The sequence below is a fragment of the Chaetomium strumarium genome (genome assembly GCF_033439665.1).
Source record: "Chaetomium strumarium strain CBS 333.67 chromosome Unknown B0T15scaffold_1, whole genome shotgun sequence".
Taxonomy (NCBI): domain Eukaryota; kingdom Fungi; phylum Ascomycota; class Sordariomycetes; order Sordariales; family Chaetomiaceae; genus Chaetomium; species Chaetomium strumarium.
The window spans coordinates 6,953,234-6,977,327 of NW_026944429.1; the positions used below are offsets into that span (position 1 = coordinate 6,953,234).

At 57.5% G+C, this 24,094-nt stretch overlaps 9 protein-coding genes across 9 annotated transcripts; 5 read left to right on the top strand and 4 right to left on the bottom strand.

Annotated features, from left to right (window-relative positions):
• Nucleotides 1-153: 153 nt before the first annotated feature.
• B0T15DRAFT_521725 (uncharacterized protein) lies at nucleotides 154-4,142 on the top strand. The gene has a single exon (XM_062868576.1). It carries the CDS (start codon nucleotides 523-525, stop codon nucleotides 3,979-3,981), a length of 3,459 nt encoding a protein of 1,152 aa, XP_062727293.1. The 5' UTR covers nucleotides 154-522; the 3' UTR covers nucleotides 3,982-4,142.
• A 75-nt stretch (nucleotides 4,143-4,217) lies between these two features.
• B0T15DRAFT_389804 (glycoside hydrolase family 43 protein) lies at nucleotides 4,218-5,207 on the bottom strand (the record flags this gene model as incomplete). The annotated part of the gene is made up of 1 exon (XM_062864511.1): nucleotides 4,218-5,207. The coding sequence occupies one exon, from the start codon at nucleotides 5,205-5,207 to the stop codon at nucleotides 4,218-4,220; it is 990 nt and encodes a 329-aa protein (XP_062727294.1).
• A 1,047-nt stretch (nucleotides 5,208-6,254) lies between these two features.
• B0T15DRAFT_78517 (uncharacterized protein) lies at nucleotides 6,255-8,588 on the top strand. Its single transcript, XM_062871313.1, has 6 exons — nucleotides 6,255-6,479; nucleotides 6,551-6,731; nucleotides 6,813-6,894; nucleotides 6,954-6,977; nucleotides 7,042-7,377; nucleotides 7,448-8,588. The coding sequence occupies exons 1-6, from the start codon at nucleotides 6,348-6,350 to the stop codon at nucleotides 8,442-8,444; spliced, it is 1,752 nt and encodes a 583-aa protein (XP_062727295.1). The 5' UTR covers nucleotides 6,255-6,347; the 3' UTR covers nucleotides 8,445-8,588.
• Nucleotides 8,589-9,641: 1,053 nt separating this feature from the next.
• B0T15DRAFT_482519 (uncharacterized protein) lies at nucleotides 9,642-10,935 on the top strand (the record flags this gene model as incomplete). The annotated part of the gene is made up of 4 exons (XM_062866110.1): nucleotides 9,642-9,691; nucleotides 9,884-10,023; nucleotides 10,094-10,288; nucleotides 10,397-10,935. The coding sequence occupies 4 exons, from the start codon at nucleotides 9,642-9,644 to the stop codon at nucleotides 10,933-10,935; spliced, it is 924 nt and encodes a 307-aa protein (XP_062727296.1).
• Nucleotides 10,936-11,130: 195 nt separating this feature from the next.
• Nucleotides 11,131-12,100, bottom strand: B0T15DRAFT_508069 (coiled-coil domain-containing protein-domain-containing protein; the record flags this gene model as incomplete). The annotated part of the gene is made up of 3 exons (XM_062867689.1): nucleotides 11,131-11,423; nucleotides 11,559-11,762; nucleotides 11,914-12,100. 3 exons carry the CDS (start codon nucleotides 12,098-12,100, stop codon nucleotides 11,131-11,133), a joined length of 684 nt encoding a protein of 227 aa, XP_062727297.1.
• A 312-nt stretch (nucleotides 12,101-12,412) lies between these two features.
• Nucleotides 12,413-14,828, bottom strand: B0T15DRAFT_427799 (uncharacterized protein; the record flags this gene model as incomplete). The annotated part of the gene is made up of 2 exons (XM_062865672.1): nucleotides 12,413-13,812; nucleotides 13,881-14,828. 2 exons carry the CDS (start codon nucleotides 14,823-14,825, stop codon nucleotides 12,736-12,738), a joined length of 2,022 nt encoding a protein of 673 aa, XP_062727298.1. The 3' UTR covers nucleotides 12,413-12,735.
• Nucleotides 14,829-15,954: 1,126 nt separating this feature from the next.
• On the top strand, nucleotides 15,955-18,413 carry B0T15DRAFT_508071 (uncharacterized protein; the record flags this gene model as incomplete). The annotated part of the gene is made up of 2 exons (XM_062867690.1): nucleotides 15,955-18,138; nucleotides 18,207-18,413. 2 exons carry the CDS (start codon nucleotides 15,955-15,957, stop codon nucleotides 18,411-18,413), a joined length of 2,391 nt encoding a protein of 796 aa, XP_062727299.1.
• A 569-nt stretch (nucleotides 18,414-18,982) lies between these two features.
• Nucleotides 18,983-20,462, top strand: B0T15DRAFT_78730 (eukaryotic mitochondrial regulator protein-domain-containing protein). The gene is made up of 2 exons (XM_062871315.1): nucleotides 18,983-19,597; nucleotides 19,808-20,462. Exons 1-2 carry the CDS (start codon nucleotides 19,094-19,096, stop codon nucleotides 20,354-20,356), a joined length of 1,053 nt encoding a protein of 350 aa, XP_062727300.1. The 5' UTR covers nucleotides 18,983-19,093; the 3' UTR covers nucleotides 20,357-20,462.
• On the bottom strand, nucleotides 20,463-22,500 carry B0T15DRAFT_78727 (protein-tyrosine phosphatase-like protein). The gene is made up of 4 exons (XM_062871314.1): nucleotides 21,828-22,500; nucleotides 21,290-21,434; nucleotides 20,884-21,070; nucleotides 20,463-20,767 (listed from the first exon to the last, which is right to left on the bottom strand). The coding sequence occupies exons 1-4, from the start codon at nucleotides 22,242-22,244 to the stop codon at nucleotides 20,569-20,571; spliced, it is 948 nt and encodes a 315-aa protein (XP_062727301.1). The 5' UTR covers nucleotides 22,245-22,500; the 3' UTR covers nucleotides 20,463-20,568.
• Between the last annotated feature and the right edge of the window lie 1,594 nt (nucleotides 22,501-24,094).

Genomic DNA, 24,094 nt, shown 5'->3' on the forward strand with positions numbered 1-24,094 from the left:
CATCCATACCTAAGGTAAGGTACCGGGACAAAAACTCCCAGGCCTCCACTGCCAGTTCTTAATGGACATGTGAACGGCGGGGTTGAGAGTGGGGACACTCCTGACGCCTGACGGTATCCGTACCTTGCTGCTGGTCCGAAGTCGAACGTGTCACCACACGCAAGGGCCGCCAGGAACTCCAATGGCAGTTGACCGACCATTCTTGTGAATGTTTCCGGTATCAAATCGCAACAGAATCATGACTCTTGCGTGGAAATCTTGGTTTCTGACCCCTGGCACTCGTTCTACACTGTATTGTACATACAACTAGTGTGCCGAGCGTGCATAACCCGGGCTCTCCCTGGCTTTTATCACGACCAGTATTGCCACTTCGAACCCCGTAGAATATGTCACCGCCCATTTACTTCCTCCTGCCAACCAACACGGCGTGTCGATGGTCTGCGGCATCGTCGAAGAGAAATCGAAGCCCCTGCATGGCAAGCACTCCCTCGGACTAGACTCCGGAGTGTCCGGATCACAAGAATGACGACACCTGTGCGCAGGGCAGGGTTTGCTGTCGACAGGGACAATGCAGTCTCACGGATCACGCACCGTCCCGATCAGGATGTCGAGGCCCAGCTCCTGAGCAGAACTGGTGCTCATTTTGAAACCGGCAGCCCCCTTCTCCCCACGCCGATAGCCAACCTCGTCAGTTTCGCCACGCGGTCCACGAGCTTCGCGATCCGGACGAGCAGCACCATCGGCGGCTATGGCGTGGATGCTGCGAAGCTGGCCACACTGTCCAGCCTCGAGCTGGGCCGCGCCCTTTTCCAGGGCGTCCTCGTCCGGGCCAGCAAGGACACCAACTCCTCCGGTTCCCACTCGGCGCAGGCGGCGGCCGCGAACCTGAACAGCTTCGTGGACCAGATCGCCCTGTGGGCTGCGAGCGGATTCAACTTGACGAGCAGTGCACTGTCGATGCTCTCCGAGTCGAGCCAGGTCGTGCTCTTGACGCTTGATCGATTCTTCGGTTCCACCGAGTCTTCACGCGCCATAGCCAGCATCATCAGCATGATCCGCCGCGAGTTTCAGTTCCCCGCTCTGGGGGGTTTGGGGGAACAGGTGAAAGCTACCGATCTAGTGCTAGCATTTTGCGCCCTGGCTTATCTCCAGAGGTCATGTCGTGGCTTGCTGGAAGAGGAAAGGCGCGCCGCTCGCGTCGAGGAGACCGTGTGGGACGTCGTGGTCCTCAACGATGACAGACGACTCGACGTTCAGGAAGAAGGCTCGTATCGTGATTCTACCAGAGCTGTCATCGAAAAGGCCCGGAACGGTGTAACGCACAGCGATCAGAAGGCGCAAGGAGACCGAGAAGACCCAGAGAACCAACGACTGTCGATGCTGCAGCTCGAGAGAGAGATTTTGCGGTCCCTGCCGGACAACGTCAAAGTCTCCATCTCCAAGGAAGTTGCCACCTCGGAGACCATCACCGTCAACATCATTGGTGATGCACAGCAAAGCAGCTTTGAGCCGCCCGTTGGCGTCGAGCTGATCGAGGAGAACAGGGGTATCAGCGAAACGCAGTCCGAGCATGGAGGAAAAATTGCGTGCTCGCAGTATGTCTTACGACAAGAGCGTCGCCATGAGAAAAGGTTGTCCCTGGGAAGACTAGGCGCAGATGCCGGCCATGCCACCGGCTATGTGGAGGAGCTGGACTCGAGCTCGGAGGAAGGTCCCGGGGATCCGAGTCCTTACACAACCACTCCTCGGCTGCCAATGCTTCCCGACTCCTCGACCGGACAGAGCACTCACGAAGCCAGTGTTCCGACGTCTGAGGCAGCTTCTTCCCTGGCGGCATACCCTCTGCCATCCCACGGCCTCACACTCGACAGCGGCAACATAGGGGGCGAGAAACCGCTTCCAGCACTACCAGGCACTCCAGCATTTAATACACCAGCTAGGAGTCCACACATACATATTCAGAGGCAGGCGTCGAGCAAGGGATTGCCTCCATTGGACGTCGACGAATCTGCATCCGGTTCGAAGCACGCAGAGAGGAAGGGGGGTTTCCGCAACGTGCTCAAGAAGTCCATGTCGGTCTTTCACAAGGACGACTCTGGGTCCGAAGCTATTGTTGCACGGAAGAAGAAGCACGCTTATGGCATTTCCCCTACGGAAAAGACACAGCAACGTCATTCATCTGAAGGACGCCATGAACCCAGCCCTTCCCTCACCGGTTACTTCGCAGTAAGCGAGAGCATACGACAGTCGACGACAACCCTCGCTGAAACGCACTCCATAGTGAGTACCGACTATTACCGGTCTGCCTCTATAGTTGGTGATGCGTTGGGCCGGGGATACGGGGAAATGGTACCAGAGAGAGAACCCGGTTACTCGCCGCCAACACCAATGAGAGACCACCGATACGTAGAGCCTCAACATCCAGCTCTCTACACACCAGCTGCGAATCGGTCGGTGTCATCTCTCGTCTCATATCACCCACAACACCTGGCGAGTACCTTCAGTGCCACCGAAGAAGCCCCCAGCAGGCTCAGTCAACGGGGGACTTTGAATGGCATGTTTCCCGAGCGGCATTTCTTGGCCAACATCACGCGGTACATGCGCTTCGCCTCGGCGTCGTATGGGTCCAGCTTCCTCACGGTAATGGGTATGGCCACAGAGATGCCGATCCCGAAATCCCTTGACGACACACACCACGAGCTGCGGTCGTTTGCCCACCACACCAGATGCGACCCCAGCAGCATTCTTCTGTCGTCGTTCGTCGATGCCCAGGGCGGGTCGGACGGAACGGGGGCGACCAACACCGGGGTGCCGCTCGTGCATTACGTATCCCTGGATCACCAGTCGAAAGCCGTTGTGCTCACCTGCCGCGGGACGCTGGGCTTCGAGGATGTCCTGGCGGACATGGCCTGCGAATACGACACGTTACTTTGGCGGGACAACCGATACAAGGTCCACAAGGGCATCCACGCGTCAGCCAACCGTCTCCTCTATGGTGGCGATGGCAGGGTCCTGTACACGCTCAAGGCGGCGCTCGAGGAATTCCCGGACTACGGCCTCGTCCTCACGGGCCACTCTCTGGGCGCGGCAGTAACCTCGCTCCTGGGCATCATGCTCTCCGAACCGGGCCGCGGACCGCCGGGTACACCCTTCGTCACGTCCCCCGAACCGCGCACCAAATTCCTCTCTCACCATCACCACCATCACCACCATCACCACCACCATGTCTGCCTCCCCGCGGGACGACCAATCCACGTCTACGCCTACGGACCCCCCGCCACGGTCTGCACGCCGCTGCGCAACGCCACGCGGGGGCTGATCACGACGGTCGTCCACGGCGCCGACATCGTGCCCCACCTCTCCCTCGGCCTGCTGCACGACTTCCAGGGCGCCGCGCTGGCGTTCAAGATGGACAAGATGAACAACAACCAACGGGCGGATTCTTCTTCTTCTTCCAACAGCAGCAGCGACACCAGCAGTCCCCTGAAATCGGAGATGTGGCGTCGGATTAGAGGGACGTTTTTGAATGCCATGTCGCACCCCCTTAGCGAAACCAGACGGATCTTTGTTGGCGGTGCCGCGGGTGGCGCTGGAGACAACGACGACGACGACGACGAGTGGGCGTATTCCACGCTCAAGGCGCTGCGGGCGCACATGGCGGGAGACAAGCTGGTGCCGCCGGGGGAGGTGTTTGTGGTGGAGAGCGAGGAGGTGTTGAGGAGGGAGGCGTTTGTGTTCGCTAATGCTGCGCCTGGTTCTGGTTCTGGTTCTGGTTCTGGGTCTGGGTTGAGGAGTGGTAATGGTAATGGTTACTATCGGCTGGGGAGACCGGCTAAGAGGATGGTGCTCAAGTATGTCAGGGATGTGGAGAAGCGATTTGGGGAAGTTAGGTTCTACGGGTCCATGTTGACGGATCACAGCCCCGGGAGGTATGAGGCCGCGTTGGAGAGGTTGAAGCTTGGTGTGGGCGTTAGGGAGTAGAGGTAGGTAGTAACTCACCGTTACTGCTGCCTACCTACCGTCTAAGTACATACCTACAACCTGTTCCTTTACACGTGAATACTATATATCTTAGATATACCTCATTCGGACGGCGGATAGAATCGGACGGGAGGGAAAGATCACAGGATGGAAATGGTAGATAGATACCCTCATCTATTTCTTTTTTGATCTGCTTGTATATTACACACAAAATGCCTGGTAGCTACTACCTTAGTTTATTGCGGCTTCTCACTCACGATCTTGCCATCGGCATCGTAGAAGATCTCCTTGACCTTGACGGACCGCAGGTGGTCGACGCCCTTGCTCAGCTCGCAGTCGTGGTGGAACAGCCACCAGCGGCCCTGGAACTCGACGACCGAGTGGTGCGTCGTCCAGCCGAGCACGGGCTCCAGCATGCGGCCCGCGTAAGTGAAGGGCCCGTAGGGATTGTCGCCGATGGCGTAGCACAGGTAGTGCGTGTCGCCCGTCGAGTAGCTGAAGTAGTACTTGCCGCCGTACTTGTGCATCCACGCCGCCTCGAAGAAGCGCCGGTCGTGGTCGTCCGCCAGGAGGGGTTTCCCCGTCTCCGGCGCCAGGATCACCACCTCGCGCACCTCGCCGTCGAACTGGCGCATGTCGCCGGTCAGCTTGGCCACGCGCGGCCCCAGCGCCGCCACGCCTTCGCCCGACGGCTCCTTGGGCCCCTGCCAGGCCGCGTCGAACACGTCGTTGCCCTGCTGGTAGCACTGCAGCTGGCCGCCCCACAACCCGCCAAAGTACATGTAGGCGCTGCCGTCGGCGTCGTCGTCGACAAACGTGGCCGGGTCGATGCTGTAGCTGCCGCGGATCGGCTCCGGGTCCGGCACGAAGGGCCCCTCGGGCCGGTCGCCCACGGCCACGCCGATGCGGAAGATGCCCTGCTTGTCGCGCGCGGGGAAGTACAGGTAGTACTTGCCGTCCTTGCAGGCCGCGTCGGGCGCCCACAGCTGCTTGGACACCCAGGGGATGTCCTCAGTCTTGAGCACGACGCCGTGGTCGACCACGGGCGCGGCCGGGTCCAGCGACGTGGTGCTGAAGACGTGGTAGTCGGCCATGTCGTACTGGTCGCCATTGTCGTTGAACTGGATGTCGGTCTCGCGGTCGTGCGACGGGTAGATGTAGATCTTGCCCTCGAACACGTGCGCCGACGGGTCGGCCGTGTAGATGTTGGTGATGAGAGGGGCCATGTTTGTTCTGTGTGTGTCTTTTCTTCTGTCTGGGGTAGGGTAGTAATAAGAAAAGTTGGGGTAGTGTTTGTTGGAGTGTGGGGTGATGTGCGGGGGAGTGAAGTTGGGGAAAAGACTGATGAGGGAGAGTCGACGAGGCAGGAGAAGGGTTGCGAAGGGAGAAGAGAAGCTCACGAAGACTGATGATGAGGGACTACCTCTCAGGCTATATACCTACATGCCTCATCCGGCGCACTCCATCGCTTGTTCTCCATGGGCCCTCCTGGGTTTACCTGGAATCCTGGATATATCCGTACTCCCAAGACGGCCGCCGGCCCATGGTGCTGGGTCGAGTCAGACGCGTGGATGTCGGAAGCAGGAAGGTCTGGTCCCATTTCCTATTTATCCCAATTTACCCGTCCGGCCTGCGTTCCGACCAGAGACTTGGCGAATGTGCGGGGCCCCGCTAACGCACGACTCTGATGCTCTGAATACACTTCTGATAAAAGTAAGAGATTTGGTCTGAAGTTGAGGATAGCTGTGGGACTGCTGGCATGCGGAAGGCGAAAGCGGCAGAAGATGTAAGTTGGAGATGCTCGACCGCCGGGTTCAGGCTTCAGCCGCCTTGAGAAATTGTTAGCCGCCGGGCCGGGACTCAATTTCAAATGTACAACTGTCAACAACTCCAGGTCTCATTGATCACTCACCCCGGCTTGAGAGCTTTGGATTCTTTAATATCAGGCGCGGCCAAAGCCATCCTCGTGTCTTTGAAGCCACCGATAACTATTGGTATAGTTACTGTGGTATGCTACTCGACGGAGATGGCGTTCTCAAGCTCTCAGCCTCAGGACGCCGCTCGTGAAAGCACGCCTATCAGCTTCACTCGGCAACGCCACAAGATGCAGGCTCTTGCTGCCAATGGCTCGCAATTGGGCATCGCGACCCGTGCGGCATCGAATATGGGTATGGGATAGCCGCCAAGGGTTCGTCTGGAAATAGAGCTGCCAGCCGTTGTGCGCTCCATGACCATGCATCAGAGAGAGCAGCGCGAGGCTCGCGGTCTGCCGAGTAACCGGATCCGTGAAGAAAAGGTCAGCGACGCGCTCTCGATGCATGTTCGTAGCTTTCGCATCCAAGTGAGCCACCATAGGGTACTCTACGATGATAGCGGCACCAGCATCCTCCCCAACGCCTACGCCTACGCCTGCGCCGACCCTAGCCAGCGCGTACGGCCTCGGCCTCGGCCTCCAACCTCGAGCGACCGACTATCTCGACTACGACACCTCTTGCTATGTACGTATTTTGCAGTCGCCGGGCCAACTCTTACTTAAGTTCAGGGGGGTGGCTAACAGATCGCTGCCTAGTACAATGTCAATGGCCTCCAGTGCACGACCATCCTCACCGGCTGTTACGACGCCTTCCTCAGCGAAAGTGACTACGACGAGGCCGCCTCGACGTGCTACTGCAACTATGGCATCTCCTACCTCGACTGCTACTACTCCCAGGTTGCCACGGGAAGCTGCGCCAGCTACTTCTTCACCGGAGGCACGTCTCACTCAGTCTGCCCTAGAGTCCAGGCTGATATTATCGCAAGAAGGGACCAACTTTCCGCTGATACTGCTCCAGACTACGCCGAGTTCCAGATGTCCTTCTACACGGAATATTGTGGGAGCATCCCCCCGAGTGCCATGGCCCATATCACGCCGCCGTGCGTTACCTAGATGTCTTGCCTGCCATTGCTCTTGTTCCGGCTAACGCGCAGTTCAGGGCAAGTGTGTCGCTGGCTCTCAAGTATGTTATTGTCATTGCTATGCTTTACTTGTGTACCCTGTCTGTGCTGACATCATGTCCCTAGAACCGTCGACGTTGTCACGGCCACGGGCGCGCTGGAGCAGCCCGACTATAATGCTCCGGCCCTCTACCAAGGCTCAGGCGAACTGCTTCAAGGACGCTGCAGGGAGACTGGGTTTACCCTTGTCGATGCTGGCAACACGGTTTACTACGCAGGGCTGATGGGCTGCAACATGGCCAGCCCGGAGTGTTGTCCCTGGGCCGTGGCTACCGCAGCGTCTTCGTCAGCTGGCAAGGACAACGTCGACTATGCCTTCCCGCAGCCTGCCGCCACGAACCTGGCTCAGCTGGCCAAGTGTGCCGATGACTACTACTCCATTTCTGGAGGGTGCTGCCCAATGTACGTATCTCCCCTAACCTACTAACAGCATCTGAGAATCCCTCAGTCACGGGTCGCTGATTCGGAGCAGCGGCTTTTGGCCCTTCACAGCAGCTGTCGGTGGGATCACGCCTTGTTGGAGCTCCGTCAGCAGTGTCGAACCTCCCACCCTCACCGTCCAGAAAGACGCCCAAACGCTGGACAAGCCCACGTCAGCCGTCGTCAACATCATCTGGTCGATGCGGTACACCCTCGAATCCGGGCATGGCGGCCTATCAACCGCTGCCAAGGCCGGGATTGCGGCAGGAGCCGGTGTCGCAGCCATTCTCATCGCCGGCCTGGCCATCTGCCTCTGGAGATCCCGCCGTGAGAACAAGAAGCTGTCGGGAAACCAGCCGTCGATCCTTCCGGTCTTGCTTCAGCAACCTCCACAACCACAACAAAAGCCGCATTTCCAGCAAACGCCAATGAAGCAGTACCTTCCCGAACTAGGCGGCCAGCCCGCTTACGGCGGTTACCCACCAGCCGGGATGATGGTATCGCCGAGCAGCACCCTCTCCCCGCCCTCTGATCGCACCAGCGTGGTGACTACCTTGATCCCGACGTCGGCCGCGGCGCTCATCCCACAGCACACGGGTGCCTCAAACGGCCCCGTTAGCGAGCTGAACTCTCAGTCTGACCGGGCAGGGGGTTACTTCGCTGGCGCGGCGGCAGTAAATCCGCGTGTATCTTCTGGCACATGCAGTCCACCGACGGGAGCAGCTAACGGACAGGACGGCTACCCAGCGCCCATTGCCGAGGCGGACGAGGGTCAGGCTCAGTATCACGGTCAATACCAGTATCAGCACTATCATCAGCAGCAGCATCATCAACAGTTCTATGACCAGGGGCGAGGAGCAGGGTATTATCCTCCCGCTCATCCGCAAGGCCATCCACAACAGCAGGGAGGTCATGTCTACCTCCAGCAGCCGCAGCAGCAGCGGCAGGGGTATCAGACGAATGTGCCAGGGATAAGCGCCAATCGTGAGGTGGATTCGCCGCAGGAGGTCATGGGGAGTCAGGGGCACTATGGGATTCAGAGGCGCTGAGTTGCTGTCTTCTGCTGGCTTGAGGTAGCCTTTGGTCGTGTTTTTGCTTGGCTTGATTCCATTCAGTCGAGCATGTTGAAGCACGATATCGGATATGATACCCCGTGTCGTGTTACCTATTGGTCGGGCGCGAGGGGTTGGTTGGGTAAGGTATAATATCTGGGATGTAATGTACACACATGCCGGCTGTCGGGTACCAATAGGCTCTGATTTCTTTTTCCTTTTGCCTACTCAGTGTTGCTTGCGAAGAAGAGGGCATTGCTAGCCCAACCCAGCGACAATAATCAATGACAATGCCCGACAGACTGGCTCGTGGTGTCCCGCAGGGTGCGTTATCCGGTGCAATGTGCGTGCTGCGGCTTACAACACATGATTCGATGCGACTTACGACTCGACAGGACCTGCAACTGTATTCGCAGGCAGGTGGCTGGTATTGGACAAGCAATTTGACGAGACCAACGTGGCGTTAAGTAAATAAATGCACTTGAGAAAAAGCCGATACATGCTCAGGGATGGAATAGATCATGCTTTAATCGACCAAGTGGCGGTTGTGAAACTCGAGCTCGGCCGAGGAGATTTCGATACTTCTTTGGCTACACAGATAAACATCTTATATATGTACATTGGGGTTCATACTGAACCAGCAGCCTCCCTTGGAGGCAGCACATGCACAGTAAAAGACATACTTCCAGAAACGGCAATTGTAAATCTTCCATGCACTTCCTGCCCAGGTGCGGCTGAACGGTGAGCTAAGACAATCCCACCTGATTGGAATATGCATGCCGCTTGAAATGGTAAGCTCCAAGCATCTAGCAAGGTTACACAACTTTATGCCGAATGTGAGGATGCTATGTGATATGTTCGGCACCAACGCAGAACGCAGTGCAAGGCTGTGTGCCTTGCGCAGCGCCAACTACCCCTCCCTTACTTGCGCCAATGAGCAAATCCGCCAGAAGTGCTTTTCTGGGCTTCGCCAGGCGTTGCTCGTCATATATGACACGTCTGCTCTTTTGATGTTGGTAGTCTGTACTCTGCCGCCCTTTCTCTTATACTGTCCGGGCTCTCTCTCGACTTGCTCTTCTCTCAGTTTCGGGCAGAAAGCTGGGATTCGAATCAGATTCCTGACGACCAATGACCTAGCTACCTGCCATGGTGGAATACAGCTCTTTACTTAAACACGAAACGTGGACGAAGACAATGCCTGCCGCCGGAACGTCCAGCCCTCCATCACCCGACGCATGGGACGAGTCCCCAGACGAATACTATTATAGAGGCACGGTCAAGACGAGTGTAAATAACCAGTAGAACCTTAGCTGACCATCCGGGATGACAGAGGAAACCACGGTCCATGAATTCTTCCCGGCGTCTCGGGATGATCCGGATAACATCTCCCTGGGATCTGAATCTGACAACGGGGATGTCAACGACGCGCCTCTAAGATCCCTCGATATCAAGGTTGATATTGATGAGCCCCCCACTACAGCCCCTAAGGAAAAAGAACACCATTCTCCGACCAAGGAGTATGGTGCCCGCTGGACTTGGGATCCCACCGCCCGAGACTACGTCAGATGGAGTGAAGGTATGTTTGTTGACGACGACTTTGGGTCATTCTACAGCCGAGTGACAAAAAGAACTGACTCTATGACAAGACGGCGTGAAACTGTTTTACACGGAATACCAGAGATTCGGAAGCAGGGCGCCGTCTCAGGGGACGGCAGACACCAACAGCAATATGAACAACGATCAACAAAACCGTCCCAAGGCAGGCTCATCAGAACGGTTAACTAAAATAGTCCCAAGTGGCATCCCCGGAGCCCCTTTGTATAAACTGCCACTTGGCAATGGTACGTTTCGAAGCCACTTCTCCAACTCTCCGGACTTCCTCACCTGCCCAGGCTGTAGAGCCCCCCTGAGTTTTGGTAGTACGCTGATGGGAAATGGGCTTCTTGTAGCGTTCCAGATCGTGGCCAAGCCCAAGCGCTTCTTCTGCGCCGGGCGCATCTTCAAGACGGTCTGGTTCGAGCCCGGCGGCAACACCATGCCGCGAGCACGGACCGACCTGGCCGAGTGGTCGGACCGGTCTCTCCCATTCCACGGAGAGCGGCCGATCGCCCGGTTCCGGTGGTTCGTCGTGGTGCGCAGACGGCTGCACCACTCGCTGTGCTTCAGCATCACTACGTTTGGGGGAGGGTTTAAGCCGCCGACGATGAAGACGACGAAGGCTCGGAAGAGCCACGGTCGCCAGGCGGACTTTGTCGTGCTGCATTCGGCCAGCGTCGAGCCGCCGCGGCCGTACGACGAGGAAGGGATCACGCGTGAGCCCATCGCCATCATCATCGAGGACGACGAGCAGTACATCTCGCCGATTGCCAGGCTGGACTGCAGCCGCATCTACACGGTGGAGGACAGCCTGCGGGTTATGAAGACCGGGCGGGTGCACCCGGAGTCGCTGCCGCTGCTGAACGAGTATTACAAGGAGAGTGTGTCGTAGAATGGGAAAAACGGGGGACCTGAGTTTCGTCCCCCTTTTTTTCAACACCACGCTGGAATGGAAACGGTTTCTTTCTTTCTTTCTTTTTTTTTTTTTTGTACGGTACGCATTGGATCAAAAAGGATAGCACAGGCGTACCTTAGGTCGTCGGTAGGCACGTCGTATCAGTCATATAGATTATTAGTATCGCCTCAATCAAAAGTCCTGTATGCCCGTCTCCCCCTCAAGCATCTTCTCCGTCCTTGCATCATCGCCCTCCTCGTCACTCGTCGCCCATCCGGGGTCTTCACTCTCGAACCACGCCTCTTCCCTCTCTTCCCTCTCCAGCACATCATACTCATCATCCTCGTCCACCTGAGAATAGTCAAAGTCCTCGTCTTCCCCACGGATGAACCGGTCCCGCAGGAACTCGTCCCACTGAGCCCGCCCTTCTTCCTTCGTCTTTGGCGGCGGCTTGAGCTCGGCGTCCAGGCTGCTGAAGGTCGTCCCTGGGGCATCATCATTGCCACCCTCACCACCACCACTCATAGTAATAGTAGTAGTAGTAATAGTAGTAGTAGTAGTAGTAGCGGCACTAGAACTCAGAGGAACAGGATCAGGAGCAGAAGCGTTATTAGAACCACCATCCATAAGTGTAGAAGTAGCTGGCTCTTGCTGTTGCTGCTGCTGCTGCTGCTGCTGGTGCTCCCTCCTAAGCCGAGCCAGCCGCTCCTCGCCCCGCAGCAGCGAGCCCTCCAGCACGCGAGCGTAGCCCTTCGCGCGGGCCTCGGCCTCGCGCTCAGCGGGGGTCTGGAAGCGCCGGATGAGGAAGTCGTAGAGTAATGGGTCTGTTGCACGTCGTCAATTCCGTTATCCAGAAAAGAAAAACAATGAGTTGAGTTGAGTTGAGTGAGTTCAATGTAAGACAAGTACTATATGAGGAAGTAGATACTGGTATGAGATATGAGACATGAGACATGTAAACGCGTATTTGCTCACCTGCAAGCTCGTGGTCGCTCGACTGGAGATAGCTGGGGTGCCGCTCGAGATATGCCCGCCTCCGGTTCTGTGCTCGGATCTGGGCCGAGCGGCCCGGTGATCTCGGAGGGCGCGGCCGGGGTTGGGAAAAGCTGCCCGGGTTCCCGGTCGCCGGCGGCGGGTCCGGGGAATCGAAGGATGGGGCCATGAGATGAGGTGATGATGGAAGGTGCTCTCGGCTGCACCTTGTGTCGCTTGTGAGTGGGAAGATGAGACTTGAGAAGTGCGATGCTTCGCCTAAGAGAGCTGTGGTTAAGGGAGTCGCGGCCTGGGAGTTCCGATTTAAAGTTTGGTGATGAGCGTGTTAGATTGAGATGCCACCATGCTGCAGTGATGGGTTGCTCCACACGGGATGAAGCTTGGTAAAAGGTCGCTGGGGATTGCGGGAGCGGGGCTTACACGGCGAATATTAGGGGTGTTACCCCGGGTGCGGACACTCCGACGTCCGCGCAAACCTTTTCCTTGGGCCATCGCTGACTCCTAGTCTAGCCTACGTCTCGCTGAGATGGCCGGCATGCGATCTAAGAGTTTATTACGGCATCGCACTCTATCGTCTACAGGTAATCTATCAGCGGGATGTCCAACCCACTCATCCGGGCTCCCCTTCGGGAATCCAACAGGCTACCTCCCTGGAGAGTCTAAACAAGCCATGGTATCATAACACAAAACAACACAACACAAAAACCCGAGTAATCCTAACGCCTGCTCTCCCCAACGGAGCCCTCACAAAGCACGGCAAAGACCCCAAATCCCAACACACCAAAGGACGGGGAAAACGCGGAATTAAGCAGCCATGATGCTGCGCCCTCCATCCGCAGTCGTACGGTTCCGAATCCGCACCTTCAGCACGCCGTGAGCGAGGCGTTTCACAACTCCCGTACCGCTCTCCTTCTTCTTCACCCCGATGATGGCGCTCGGCGCAAACATCAGCGCCTCGCCAACCCGCAAATCCACAATCCTGGAGAACAGCTCCAGCGCCGGATCCGCGTCGCCCATCTTGAGCGCCCCAACTCCACCCTCTTCTCCTCCCTCCCCCTCCTCGTCGTCTTCCGCTTCGCCACTCATATTCAGCCGCCTCGCCTTCTCCAACAGCCTCGCACCGGACGACACGCCGGCCAGGTGCTTCCGCAGCGCGTTCAGCCAGTCGGGCGACGTGAACCGGTGCACGACCGTGACGCTGCACAGGTCCAGCAGCTTCGGGCTGATGGTGGGCTCCTGCGTGGAGATCACCACGCGCGCGCCCAGGTGGCGCTGCAGCCGGATGGTGGCCAGCAGGGCCTCGGTGAGCGCGGCACACTCCTGGGAGTCGGTCATGTATTTGTGGGCCTCGTCGAGCGCGACGATACGCCCCACGGCGGCCGGGTCCTGCTCGAGGAAGAGGGAGAGGCAGATGTTGAAGAGCGAGCAGGCCATCTCCGGGGTGACGCACGGGCACGAGAGGTCGACGATCGTGAGGTGGCCGTTCCGCGGGGCCCAGGACGTGCCGGGACTCTTGGCTGCCGCGGACTTCGCTTTGCGTCCGCGACCCTGAGTCGCGTTGAACATGTCGTAGGCTTTGGCCTGGCTCTCGACCATGAAGGACTCGAGCGTCTCGAGCCGCTGTTTGAGCGGAGCTAGTTGCATCTCGGTCAGGTTCTCCAGAGCCAGCATTTGCTTGAAGGCCGTGTAGCTGAAGGCCATGTTGGTCTTCTGCTGAAGGACCCGGAGCTCGCGGAGGATGCGCTGCACAACGTGGAGATAGAGCGGCAGATTGCCGCCAGTGGTGACAGCCATTAGGTCGAGCATCCGCTTAGTGTTGAGGTCGGACTCGTTGAGGCGCAGCTCTTCAACCCTGATGTTGGGAAACCTCTTGTATATCCGCTGGAGTAGGCTTGTTGGCATGTTGTGACGGGGACGGATATGTGGGAATCGGGGATGCAACCACTCACCTGCATTGTACCGATATTGGTCGGCGGGCAGAGAACCCGTACCTTAATGTTTGGGTTGGATGACAACCAAGCTGCTTCGCACGGCGAGCCGCCCGAATCGGAAATGAAGGTGTCGTAATGGAAGACGATGCCAGTCAGCGGACGCGGCAGCACATTCGCCTCGCACGGCGCAAGCGCATTCTCGAGAAGACACGACAGAGTATGGCTCTTGCCAGATCCCTGACTGCCACAGATGAAAAAGCTAGAAGGCGCAGCGACGTTCCAGAAGATGCGCGGGTCGGCGGTCTCGCGATCAGTGATACCAGTAAGGTCGCCAGCCAACAAGCCGAACTGACTGAAAGGTCGATCCTGGCTGAACCCGGCCAGCGAATTCGCATACCTGCGAACGGATTCCGTGAATATGGGAGTCGTCTTAATTTCGTTGAGTTCGTCTAGCTCGGGACGGCGCTGGAGGAGGCCAAGATGGACCCTGAGGTCTGCGTCGTCTTCCACACCGCTAGACTCAGACTCGACACTCGTCTCGTCCGAACGGCTATTTCCTGCAGTATCAGACTCGAGTTTGCGCTGGTCCGACGCAGAGGCAGCGGAGAGCGATGCCATTTCCTCTTTGTCCCTCTCATCCTGGACCTCGCCTCCGCGGACCTCAAGATTCGCCATGTCGCTGGAGAGATCGGCCATAGACTGAGACCGGCTGCCTGAATCCGAGGAGCCGCTGCTACTGGCGCCGCTTGGATACTGGCGGCTGACGAACGGGCACTTGATAGGGATCCCGTCAGAGCCTGCGGGGGCGAAGGTGAATGAAGAAGAAGGAACGTGGAAGCCGGGCCCGCTCAGGGGTATCGATACATCCGATGGCTTGAAACTGAGCGCCTGGTTGCTGTGCGTGAAGAGAGAGGGCCCCTTGTGCCCTCTCGCGCCGAAATCAAAGCTAGGTTTGGGCCCCATCTTAAGGCATGAAGCTGGACGCAGCTTCTGTATGATTTGTTGCTCTTCTGGTGCGAGTAGCACGGGGCAGGTCTCGCAGCGATCAACAAACGAAACGACTTGGCTCAACGAAAATCGGAATGCAAGGCAGAAAGGAACATAACAGAAAATCGATGCCGGAAGCCGAGCAAACAAAAAGGCCAGACTCAAGGAGAGGTGCCAGGTAAGAAAGCGGTCGGCAAATGCTGCAATAAGGCTGACGACAGGAATACCTCCAGCTGGAGGTCGGCTGGCTGAATGATGCAGACCAGCCTTGGTGTTTTTTTAAGTGTTGTGTGAGTAACGTTGTGGGTGGTGTTGAACTGAGCTGGGGGAAGTCGATGTTTGGTATGAAAACTCCGATCATCTAGTTATGACTTGCCCGATTGGGACAAGCTGAGGTGCGACTTACACAAGAACCTACACAACAACATTCAGCTGATCAAGGTCCGGTACAGTAGGTTCCTGCACAACTCATAACTTCCATATTAGCGCAAGATACATACAGAGCCACATGCTAATAACAACCGAATATGAAGACCACCATAAATGCCGCCTACGATGTCGAACCAACGACGAGAGAGCATGAGTCGTGAGCATGACGGTAAATAGCAACATCCCGGTTCCGGTGCCCATCACCTACCTAAATAACGACGGCAACTGAGTCGGATGCAGTGCCATCGACATCTTTTCTGCACGCGTCCCGATCTGAATGCACCACTTCGTCCCCCACTTAATCGCTCCACTCGATTGCTCTGGACAAACTGCCTGACATGGGTTGCAAGGGCCAAAGCATCCGATTGGCAAGCAAGCTGTCTGTAACGGTGCGCGGGCGGGCATTTGTTTGTGCCAAGCCTTTCTCCATGAATCTGTAGCGAGGCCGAGCTCCGCTGGGGAGATTGCGGAGGAAAACGACAAAAGAAGCTCAACCAACCGGCGCCGCGTCTGTCTATCTTTCTTTTTTGAGCGATGAGGTTGCGGACGAGAAACACACTTTGCGACGTCTCCGCCTTCCGTGGGGTTTGAATCAACTTAAGCTTAATCCTCAACTAGAGAGCCCAGCAAGCCAGCATCTAAGTCGAGGACTCCGCCGCTCGCTGGGCTCCCCGTCATGGGGGACCTCAGGTCTATGCTGCGAGCCAAAATCACACGGCGGCAGTCAGGCAACACCCTCCCGACCGCGAAACCGTCTAGCGACAGCAACAACCCGAACACCAGCAGTTCCCGACCTGGGACTGCGGTGGACAGCAGTACCGGCGTCAAGGATGCTGCCACCGCCACCGCCACAGACTCTCCTCCACATGCGGACGGCAGCCACACCCGACAGGGCAGGAGGCTGTCCGGTGCGCAGTGGGCGGAAAAGCTGAGACAGGGCGCGAAACACTTTTCGGCAGGAATGGTCGCCGACAGTAGCGATGCAAACAGCGGAAACAATGGCCCCGTGGATCAGTCCCAGAGTGCCGCGACCGACCAAAACAAAAGCGGTGGCAGAAATGCCACTAACGTTGATGTTCTTAGCAGCTTCCCGCCACCTCCGTCGCCTGGCCCCGGTCATAGCGATGGGCAGGGCCCGGCCAGCCCGGGCAATGATCGCCCTCACCACAACACCAAAACCTGTCCTGACGATTCCAGCCAGCAACAACCGGCACCGCCGCCGACCGCGCCCTCGACAGATGAAGTTGTTGCCAAACAGGGAGTCTCCACCGATACTGACCGACGAGTCCGTCTGAGCGACCCGCCCGTGCCTAGCAGTCGTCCGTCCACCCGCCAAGGAGACACTGTGGACCCGACGTCAAATCCTCACTTGCGACCGTCCAACCCGCCCTCGCGTCCGTCCGCACCGCCGCGACGGCAGAGCCTTCTGCCGAGTCGACAGACCACGCTCATCCGGACGCTGCTGAGTGCCGAGCAGGCCGATGACCCGGACCGGAGCGGCTCGGAGCAACTGCTGCCCATTAGCGCCAACATGGTGACGCGCAAGCTCTGGGTGAAACGTCCCGGCGCTTCGGCGACACTCGTGACCATCAGCGAAGAGGACCTGGTCGACGATGTGCGCGAGGTGATTCTGCGCAAATACGCCAATTCCCTCGGCCGCCAATACGATGCCCCAGACTTGACGCTGCGCATAGTGCCGCGCGAAGGGCAGAGACAGGAGCGGGTGCTGGGTCCTGAGGAGCCAATGACGCGCACCTTGGATGCGTATTTTCCTGGCGGGCAGACAGTGGACGAGGCGCTGCTCATCGACGTTCCACACCGCCGCACACCGCGAGCCTCTCCGCGGAACGGGCCGCCGCATGCGCAGCACCTTACCTCGGTCAATTACGATGATATTCGGCCCCTCGAGGTGAGCACCGACTACTTCGGACCCGGCGCTATCGCCCACATCCCCGTCACCATCGCCGGCTCGAACGGTACGACGCACGCGATTTCCGTCTTGAACACCGGGCAAGTGCCCCAGATTCCTTCTCCGGGTGGGGCCTCGAGAGCACGCCAGTACCGGGAAAGGTCCGACCGGCCGCGGCTAGGGAGACAGCACACCTCGTCCCCCACAATACTCAACGTTGTCGGCGCGGGGGGCCACCCAGCCACCATTGCTGTAGCCGCAAGCCATGGTACGCACCACGCGCCCTCGAATCGTTCACGGACTCATTCCAATGCATCATCAGAACAGACCAACGCGGGACAGCCCGTTCCGCCCGCTCCGCCACTGCCGACACCACCGACCCAGGAATCGGCGCCCGTCCCGATCCCGCGAGCTGCAACCCCGCCGCCCAGGGCAGCCTCGCCCCGTCCGCCTCCAACGACACGGCCGAAGAAAAAAAAGACGGTCGACCCTCCCGCGCTCCCGGCTGGCATGCTCAACGGCGGCGTGCCCCCCATCAACGTCCTGATTGTTGAAGACAACATCATCAATCTCCGTCTGTTAGAAGCATTCGTCAAGCGGCTCAAGGTGCGCTGGCAGACGGCCATGAACGGCCGTGAAGCTGTCAACACGTGGCGAAAGGGCGGCTTCCACCTGGTACTGATGGATATCCAACTACCCGTCATGAGTGGTCTCGAGGCGACACGCGAGATCCGCCGGCTCGAGCGCCTCAACTCGATCGGGGCATTCTCAACTACTGTTACCAATGCGGCCGAGTCAGAGGAGTCCAAGGTTGACATACCGGAGGAGGATAAGCTGCAGAACAGGGAGATGTTCAAGAGTCCCGTCATTATCGTTGCCCTTACCGCGAGTTCCTTGCAGAGTGACCGCCACGAAGCGCTGACGGCGGGGTGTAATGACTTCTTGACCAAGGTATCTTCCGTTCGCCCTGTCCTCGTTGATTTACAGAAGATCCCCCTTTGCTAATCATTTGTCTCCAGCCTGTTACCTACGTCTGGCTTGAACGAAAAGTCATGGAATGGGGCTGCATGCAGGCCCTGATCGACTTTGACGGCTGGCGCAAGTGGAAGGCCTATACCTCCCAAAAGCCGGAAGGCGAAGACAACGCGCCGAAGAAAAGCAAGGCCAAGAAGCACAGGGGCATCATAACCACCGCCCCAAATAGTTCTTCCTCGGACGGCCAGTGAACATACGGCGTTGTTGCGGCACGCAGTGTACTACCTCGGCCTCGGCAGGATCGAACATTCTCAAAGCACGATCTCAATAGCCATGTTTCGACCTGTCTGAGCTTCGCGATGGGATTTTCGGGGAGTATTTTGTCTCCGGTCGGACAGCCACCTCCTTCTTGAGCTGTGGAGGAGTGTTTGATGAACCAGCGTTGGAAGTATAATGAGTGAAAATATAGAGAAGGGGCCAGGAGGGGGGGTTGCATGCATCGGGGTGGCTGATGCCAAGATTGTACCGGGCTACCTATGTTAGATAGTAGGGGCATTTGGGCTGGTGATTCTTTGGAGTGATCTGTGTTCTTTAGTGGGTAGGGCAGGGCCTTTTACAGACAGGCTGAGCGGAGTTTGAACGGTAGCCAGAGGATATCGAATTATTGAACTTGGCCTCGAACTGAGGCTGTAATCTGTCTCATTATCAACAATCACTCAGCCTTCACTCATAAAGTCTAAGTAGCCTAGGTACTCAACGTGAGTGTTTAAGAGGCCGCGGTCAGCCCTAACCCTCGGCTTCCGGTAGCCAGAATCAACTCCATTGGTGGCGCTCTCCTTGCGGGTCCAACCCCTTGTTACCTGCTTGAGAAAATTCCGAATCCAATCCCAAGCTTCACCCATCCACACCACATCCGACATTCACCACAGCCATGCCACCCCGGATACGCGGCAGCGGCTGCCAACCACAGCTGTTGCTCAATGCCCTTGAGCCAGTACCCTCGTCATCCCTACAACCGTCAGCCGCGCTAGCAGTCACTCTACCCAGGCCAGCGGCCTCGCGGTCACCACAATGCAGCCGGTCCTTCTCGACAACACCAGCACGCCAGGTGACGCGCTTGCGACGTGTCTTCAAGGACTGGTGCGTCAACAACGCGCCGCTGTTCCAGAACCCGCAACCGGGGCAGACCAACTATGTCAGCCGCATCCTCAAGCAATCAGACTTCCAGCCCGTGTACCCCAACCAGCCCTTCCCCAACAACCCGGCCTTCCGCAGTGAGCCGGTGCTGTCCGAGAGCGCGAGGGAGACGATCTGGCGGGCAGTTATGGTGGAGGGCCTGCCCCTCAAGGCCGTGTCGGCGGAGTACAAGGTGGATGTGCGCCGGGTGGCGGCGGTGGTGAGGATGAAGGAGATTGAGAAGAAGTGGGAGCGTGAGGTAAGCATTTTCCTCTTATTCTGAGACTTAATTGTGCTGTTATTCGTGGGATGGAACTTCTGTGATGAACTACAACACAAAATTCGATTAGTCTTGAAGACATAACCGTGGTTAGAAAATGCTTGATGTCTGAAGGAAGCCACCCGATACCCTCGCTTCTGCTGAGTTCGTCAAACATATAACCCATCCCGACTGACACACCCATGACAGGGCAAGCCAATGGCCATCCCATACGCGAAAGCGATGATGGAGATGCTCCCGCGCGCGAATCTCACCGAGTCTGAGCGGCGCGAGGGCCGTCCGTTCGAACCCATCAACGACATCCACGTGCACAGTTATACGATGCAACAGCTTTTCGTGCCCACGTCAGAATCGCGCGAGTTCACCCGCGCCGATGCGGCCAAGGCCTTTGGTGACCACATCTTACCGCCCGACAGCAAGATGCGCATTCCCGAGTTGGTGGAGATGGAGCGGAAAATCTCCCAGGGTGTGCCGCCACATCAGGCGCGCGCAGAATTCATCGAGGAGACTAGGAAGAGCGAGCAAGAACTCGCGGCGAAGGCGCGAGCCAGGTTGCAGGCTGCTGAGGACAGGCGGGTGCGCGTGGACTCGGGCCGGTTCGAGTTCAGGTTTGAGAAGATCAATGCCGAGGATGTCGGCCCGACCGGTCGGGCGAGGAGAGCCGTGGGATGGCGGTATGGCGTGCCGCATATGGACCGCAAGAGAGGCCAGATCAAGATCCCCACCAGCGTTGAATGAGCTAGGGACCGACCGGGTGGTGCAGATGTGCTTGGCTGTGAAAGAAGCCGAAGCCGGTACATGTAACTGGGGGGCACGATATAAGAAGGGGCTTCAGCCCCGTGGACGATTTCTGATTGCTAGTCTAGCGGCCGTCTAGAAGAGGCGCTAGGGAGCGGCCTCAGCCATGTACAGCACTCTATCTCTTGTATTGTAGCAGACGCCAAGTCTAATCAGAGACGCGGTTCGTTCTTCAGCCCAGCGAGGTTTCCCCAGTCCAAGGGCTCCTCGCCTTCGGCCAGGTCGACGATCAGGTTCTTCCGAATCTGCTCCACGCTCGCCTGCGACACGCCGAGGTGGTCCACGACGTAGGTCTCGACAGAGCCGTACTTCTCGCGGATCAGCTTAAGAGTGAGCAGCATATTCTCTTTTCTGTTACTCCGTGCGGAAGCAGGGTCGTCACAATCAGCAGATAGGACGGGAGAAACAAGCGCATACGTCACGAGGGATCGAGCGAGAAGACAAAGACCGGAAGAAGAAGGACCTACTGCGCTCCAACCATGCGCTCAGCCCGCTCTCGCTCCCCGAACAATGCCGCGCCCGGCGCAGTCAGCTGTTGCACAATCCGCTCCTTGCGCGGCGCCAGCCCGGCATCGGTTAGGCTGTACTCCGTCGCGATAGCTTCGTCCTCGAGACCACAAAGGGCGAGGATCAACGCTATGATGACGCCGGTTCCTTTATTCCGGTTTCGGTTAGTCTCTTGTGCGTATCCTTCCGCGGCGGGAGCAGGGTTGCTTGTTGGCTTGGTGCAGGAAAGGGGCGGCGGTTGGGATGTGAAATGTTTCCGGAAAGACAGATGGACTTGGGGAGGGTGCGGAAGTGGCGCAAAGAACCGAGAAGTGGTGAGAAGGGGCATTCGCCTCTCCTTGGCGGGATAAAAGTCTCAGGACTTACTGTCTTTGCCTGCGGTGCAATGCACCAAGACCGGGGAAGGAGGCGTTGCCGAGGCAAGATGCTCCAAGATGGTGCGGAACGGCGCGTATGGGTGGTCCGGCTCGGCGGCGGTGGCCAGAATGGCGGCGTAAGCCTTGACGAAGCCCTGTCCCCCCAGATGGGTATGGTCAGCACAGGTTTTTGGTTGGCAGACAGCCCTGGAGGAGAAATGAGACAATATCAGATGAACGGTCTCATCGCGGCACAGGAGCCGGCAGCTGCCATTGAGCGCCCCTTCGGACGCCGAGAGACGGGGCGCGTTACACAGCAGCGGTCAGCCGTTGCGACGTTTAACAATGTGTGGTTGCCCACAAGGGAAGCATATTGACGCCCTCTGCCACACATGAGCTTGACACCCTCTAGGCGGCCTCCCGGGCTTGTTGCATCGGCGATACATGGGGTGTAGCACCCAGCCAGCAGAGCTACCGAGGATGCAAGTCGGGGAGAGGATGGGTGTATCTGGGAAAGGGGCAACATGACATGTAAGTGATCAACTGACCTGCGGCCCATCGCTGTAATTTCGGAATCTCAGGGCTAACGCTTCCGGGCTGTAGTCCTTGTCTAAGAAGACGGGCACGAAGACGTGGGAGGCGCTCTGCCAGAGCTCCCTCGGTGACTGCTCGCCGCTCTTTGCAAGCTCAACTACGGACCGCAGGTCGAAGACGTGGGTGATGCCGAGTCGCTGGAGAGTGCCAATTCCTTCACCGCCAAGTTCGGTCAGGTCTGCGGATCGAAAGAGCACGCCGCGCTTGACAGCCTTGCGTGGTTGGCTTGCAATGGCATAACCGCCTGCGTCGCGCAAATTCGCTAGACCAGGCGCGTGGATGAATGGAGGCGATGGAAGCGTGGTGCTGTTGTTAGTGCCAGTGCCGGTGGTAGTGTGGCCATCAGCCCAACCTGACTCAGGCGCCGCCATCGAGACTGTCAACGTTCTGTTTCAGAACTGCGGTGGCTGTGTGTCGGTGACGGCATTCCGGTATTCAATGTCGGCCACGCAGCCTAAACGCCAAGCCGTCGGTTGCTGCATGCACTTGGGAACCGTTCGTCCCACGGACCCACAAACTCAGCCTACATTGTGGGGTTTGAGAGCCCATCAACCAATCAGCAACCCGTCGCAGAGCCTCCTGTGGGTCTGTTGCTCTTGCCCGTGTCACTGTGTAGACGGACGTCACACAGCATTCCTCGCATGCGAGTCACACAGCCGAACCGGTTCACATGTAAAACGCAACCCAAATGGCGGTCAAGGGAGATTAATAGTACGGATGGATGACATGGTGGTTGAAGAGGTTTTCATGTTTCTTCGTTGCCTTGCCAACTCAGTCTCTGGGGGCCGCAGCCTTACTACCAACCAGCCCAGCCTCCCTGGCAGACGCATCCGAACCACTCCTTGCCATGCAGGAGATCCGGAAAGGTTCATACCGGCCAGCACATGTTCACAGCGCCTAGTGCCGCCTATGATCCATACGGAACGGGATCTTGGACGGATGTACCTGGGTCAGGCACGAATGGTCGTGCTGCTTACGGTACTTACCTTTTCTGGTACCCAAGTGTGGCCAAGCCGCTGCAGTTGTGTGGCATCAACGCACACACTCGGTCGAAAATTTCATCATTCACAACTTCCATTCGTCAATCAGATTGTGAGAAACAGGTACAGCATCCAGCATGTGGTCTGCGACTGCGAGACGTGCTGCCCGCAAGCACAGCAAGTTTGCCGCAATCGGGCCGTGATATCAGGTGCAGCCGGGTCAAATCTAAAATGCATCTACGTGTAAACCTTACCACTACGGCTTCCATTTGCTATCAATCCTTTTCCTTTTTTTTTTTTTTTTGTGATGCAGGTAGATTTCACCAAGGAATTTCGGCCAACATCCTGGGGCCCCAGATCTTACTTTGTAAACAGCTAGAGGTTGAATATCTGCTTTGGGGAGTACACAACCGCTCTGGGGGTGCCCCTGCCCGTACAAGGGTCATGGCAGAGCCTCGTCGGACCTAAGGCACTTATTTGTAGTACTTTGTAAATACATGGTACCTTACACCGTAGAAGGGTCCCCAGTCATATCTCCAAAAGCTCCCCTCCAAAGCTCCTCTCCAAAAGCTCCTGTCCAAAAGCTCCTGTCCAAAAGCTCCTTTTGGTCAGAATCATCCAGCTCTATTAAGAAAGATGTACTAACTCGAGATGCCACTCACAAATACCCACACAATCTAGAACCCTATGAGACGGTGAACCTTTTTCCATGCGCCATCCAATGACGTGTCCCAGGACCAAGGACCCGGAAACTCGCCCAAGGTAACCCAAGCTCGCATGCAGGAACCCAGAAGTTACATGAAGAGTGGGACGGCTAGTGTCTCAATGATCTTGACCGCAGACAAGCTAAGCGGGAACATTTTTCTTTCAGAGCCGCACACCGAAATGCAAGGCCTAAAACACTCTCGGCACCCTGTCCGTTGACCTGCCACACAGCAACAGCCGCCTGCCTCATTCATATATTGCAGACCTAAGCCACCCACCCAAAACAGAATTCTCCTCACTTCCTCTCTGAACTCTTAGGAACTCGGGGGCGGGTTGGGCTCGGCCGCCATCTTGACCCTCTCGGTCCAACAGGTGCAGTAGGGTGTGCCCTTGTACACATGCTGGCAATTGACGTTGATGCACTGGACGACTTGGAACGTGTTCCAAGTCGAGCAGCCCTCGCACACCCAGTATTTGACCGTCTGAGAATTTTTGCACGCCTAGAGTGAGCAGTGGATTCAAGACTGGATTGGCTA

Bases quoted from the DNA above. Each gene is read 5' to 3' on its own strand.
- B0T15DRAFT_521725 (XM_062868576.1), top strand. From the start codon at position 523: ATGACGACACCTGTGCGCAGGGCAGGGTTTGCTGTCGACAGGGACAAT.
- B0T15DRAFT_78517 (XM_062871313.1), top strand. From the start codon at position 6,348: ATGATAGCGGCACCAGCATCCTCCCCAACGCCTACGCCTACGCCTGCG. The intron at 6,480-6,550 runs GTACGTATTTTG...ATCGCTGCCTAG, and splicing joins ACTACGACACCTCTTGCTAT to TACAATGTCAATGGCCTCCA. The intron at 7,378-7,447 runs GTACGTATCTCC...GATTCGGAGCAG, and splicing joins TCTGGAGGGTGCTGCCCAAT to CGGCTTTTGGCCCTTCACAG.
- B0T15DRAFT_78730 (XM_062871315.1), top strand. From the start codon at position 19,094: ATGCCACCCCGGATACGCGGCAGCGGCTGCCAACCACAGCTGTTGCTC. The intron at 19,598-19,807 runs GTAAGCATTTTC...CACCCATGACAG, and splicing joins AGAAGAAGTGGGAGCGTGAG to GGCAAGCCAATGGCCATCCC.
- B0T15DRAFT_78727 (XM_062871314.1), bottom strand. From the start codon at position 22,244: ATGGCGGCGCCTGAGTCAGGTTGGGCTGATGGCCACACTACCACCGGC. The intron at 21,435-21,827 runs GTCAGTTGATCA...CTGGGGGGACAG, and splicing joins ATTACAGCGATGGGCCGCAG to GGCTTCGTCAAGGCTTACGC. The intron at 20,768-20,883 runs GTAGGTCCTTCT...ACGGAGTAACAG, and splicing joins GAGCGCATGGTTGGAGCGCA to AAAAGAGAATATGCTGCTCA.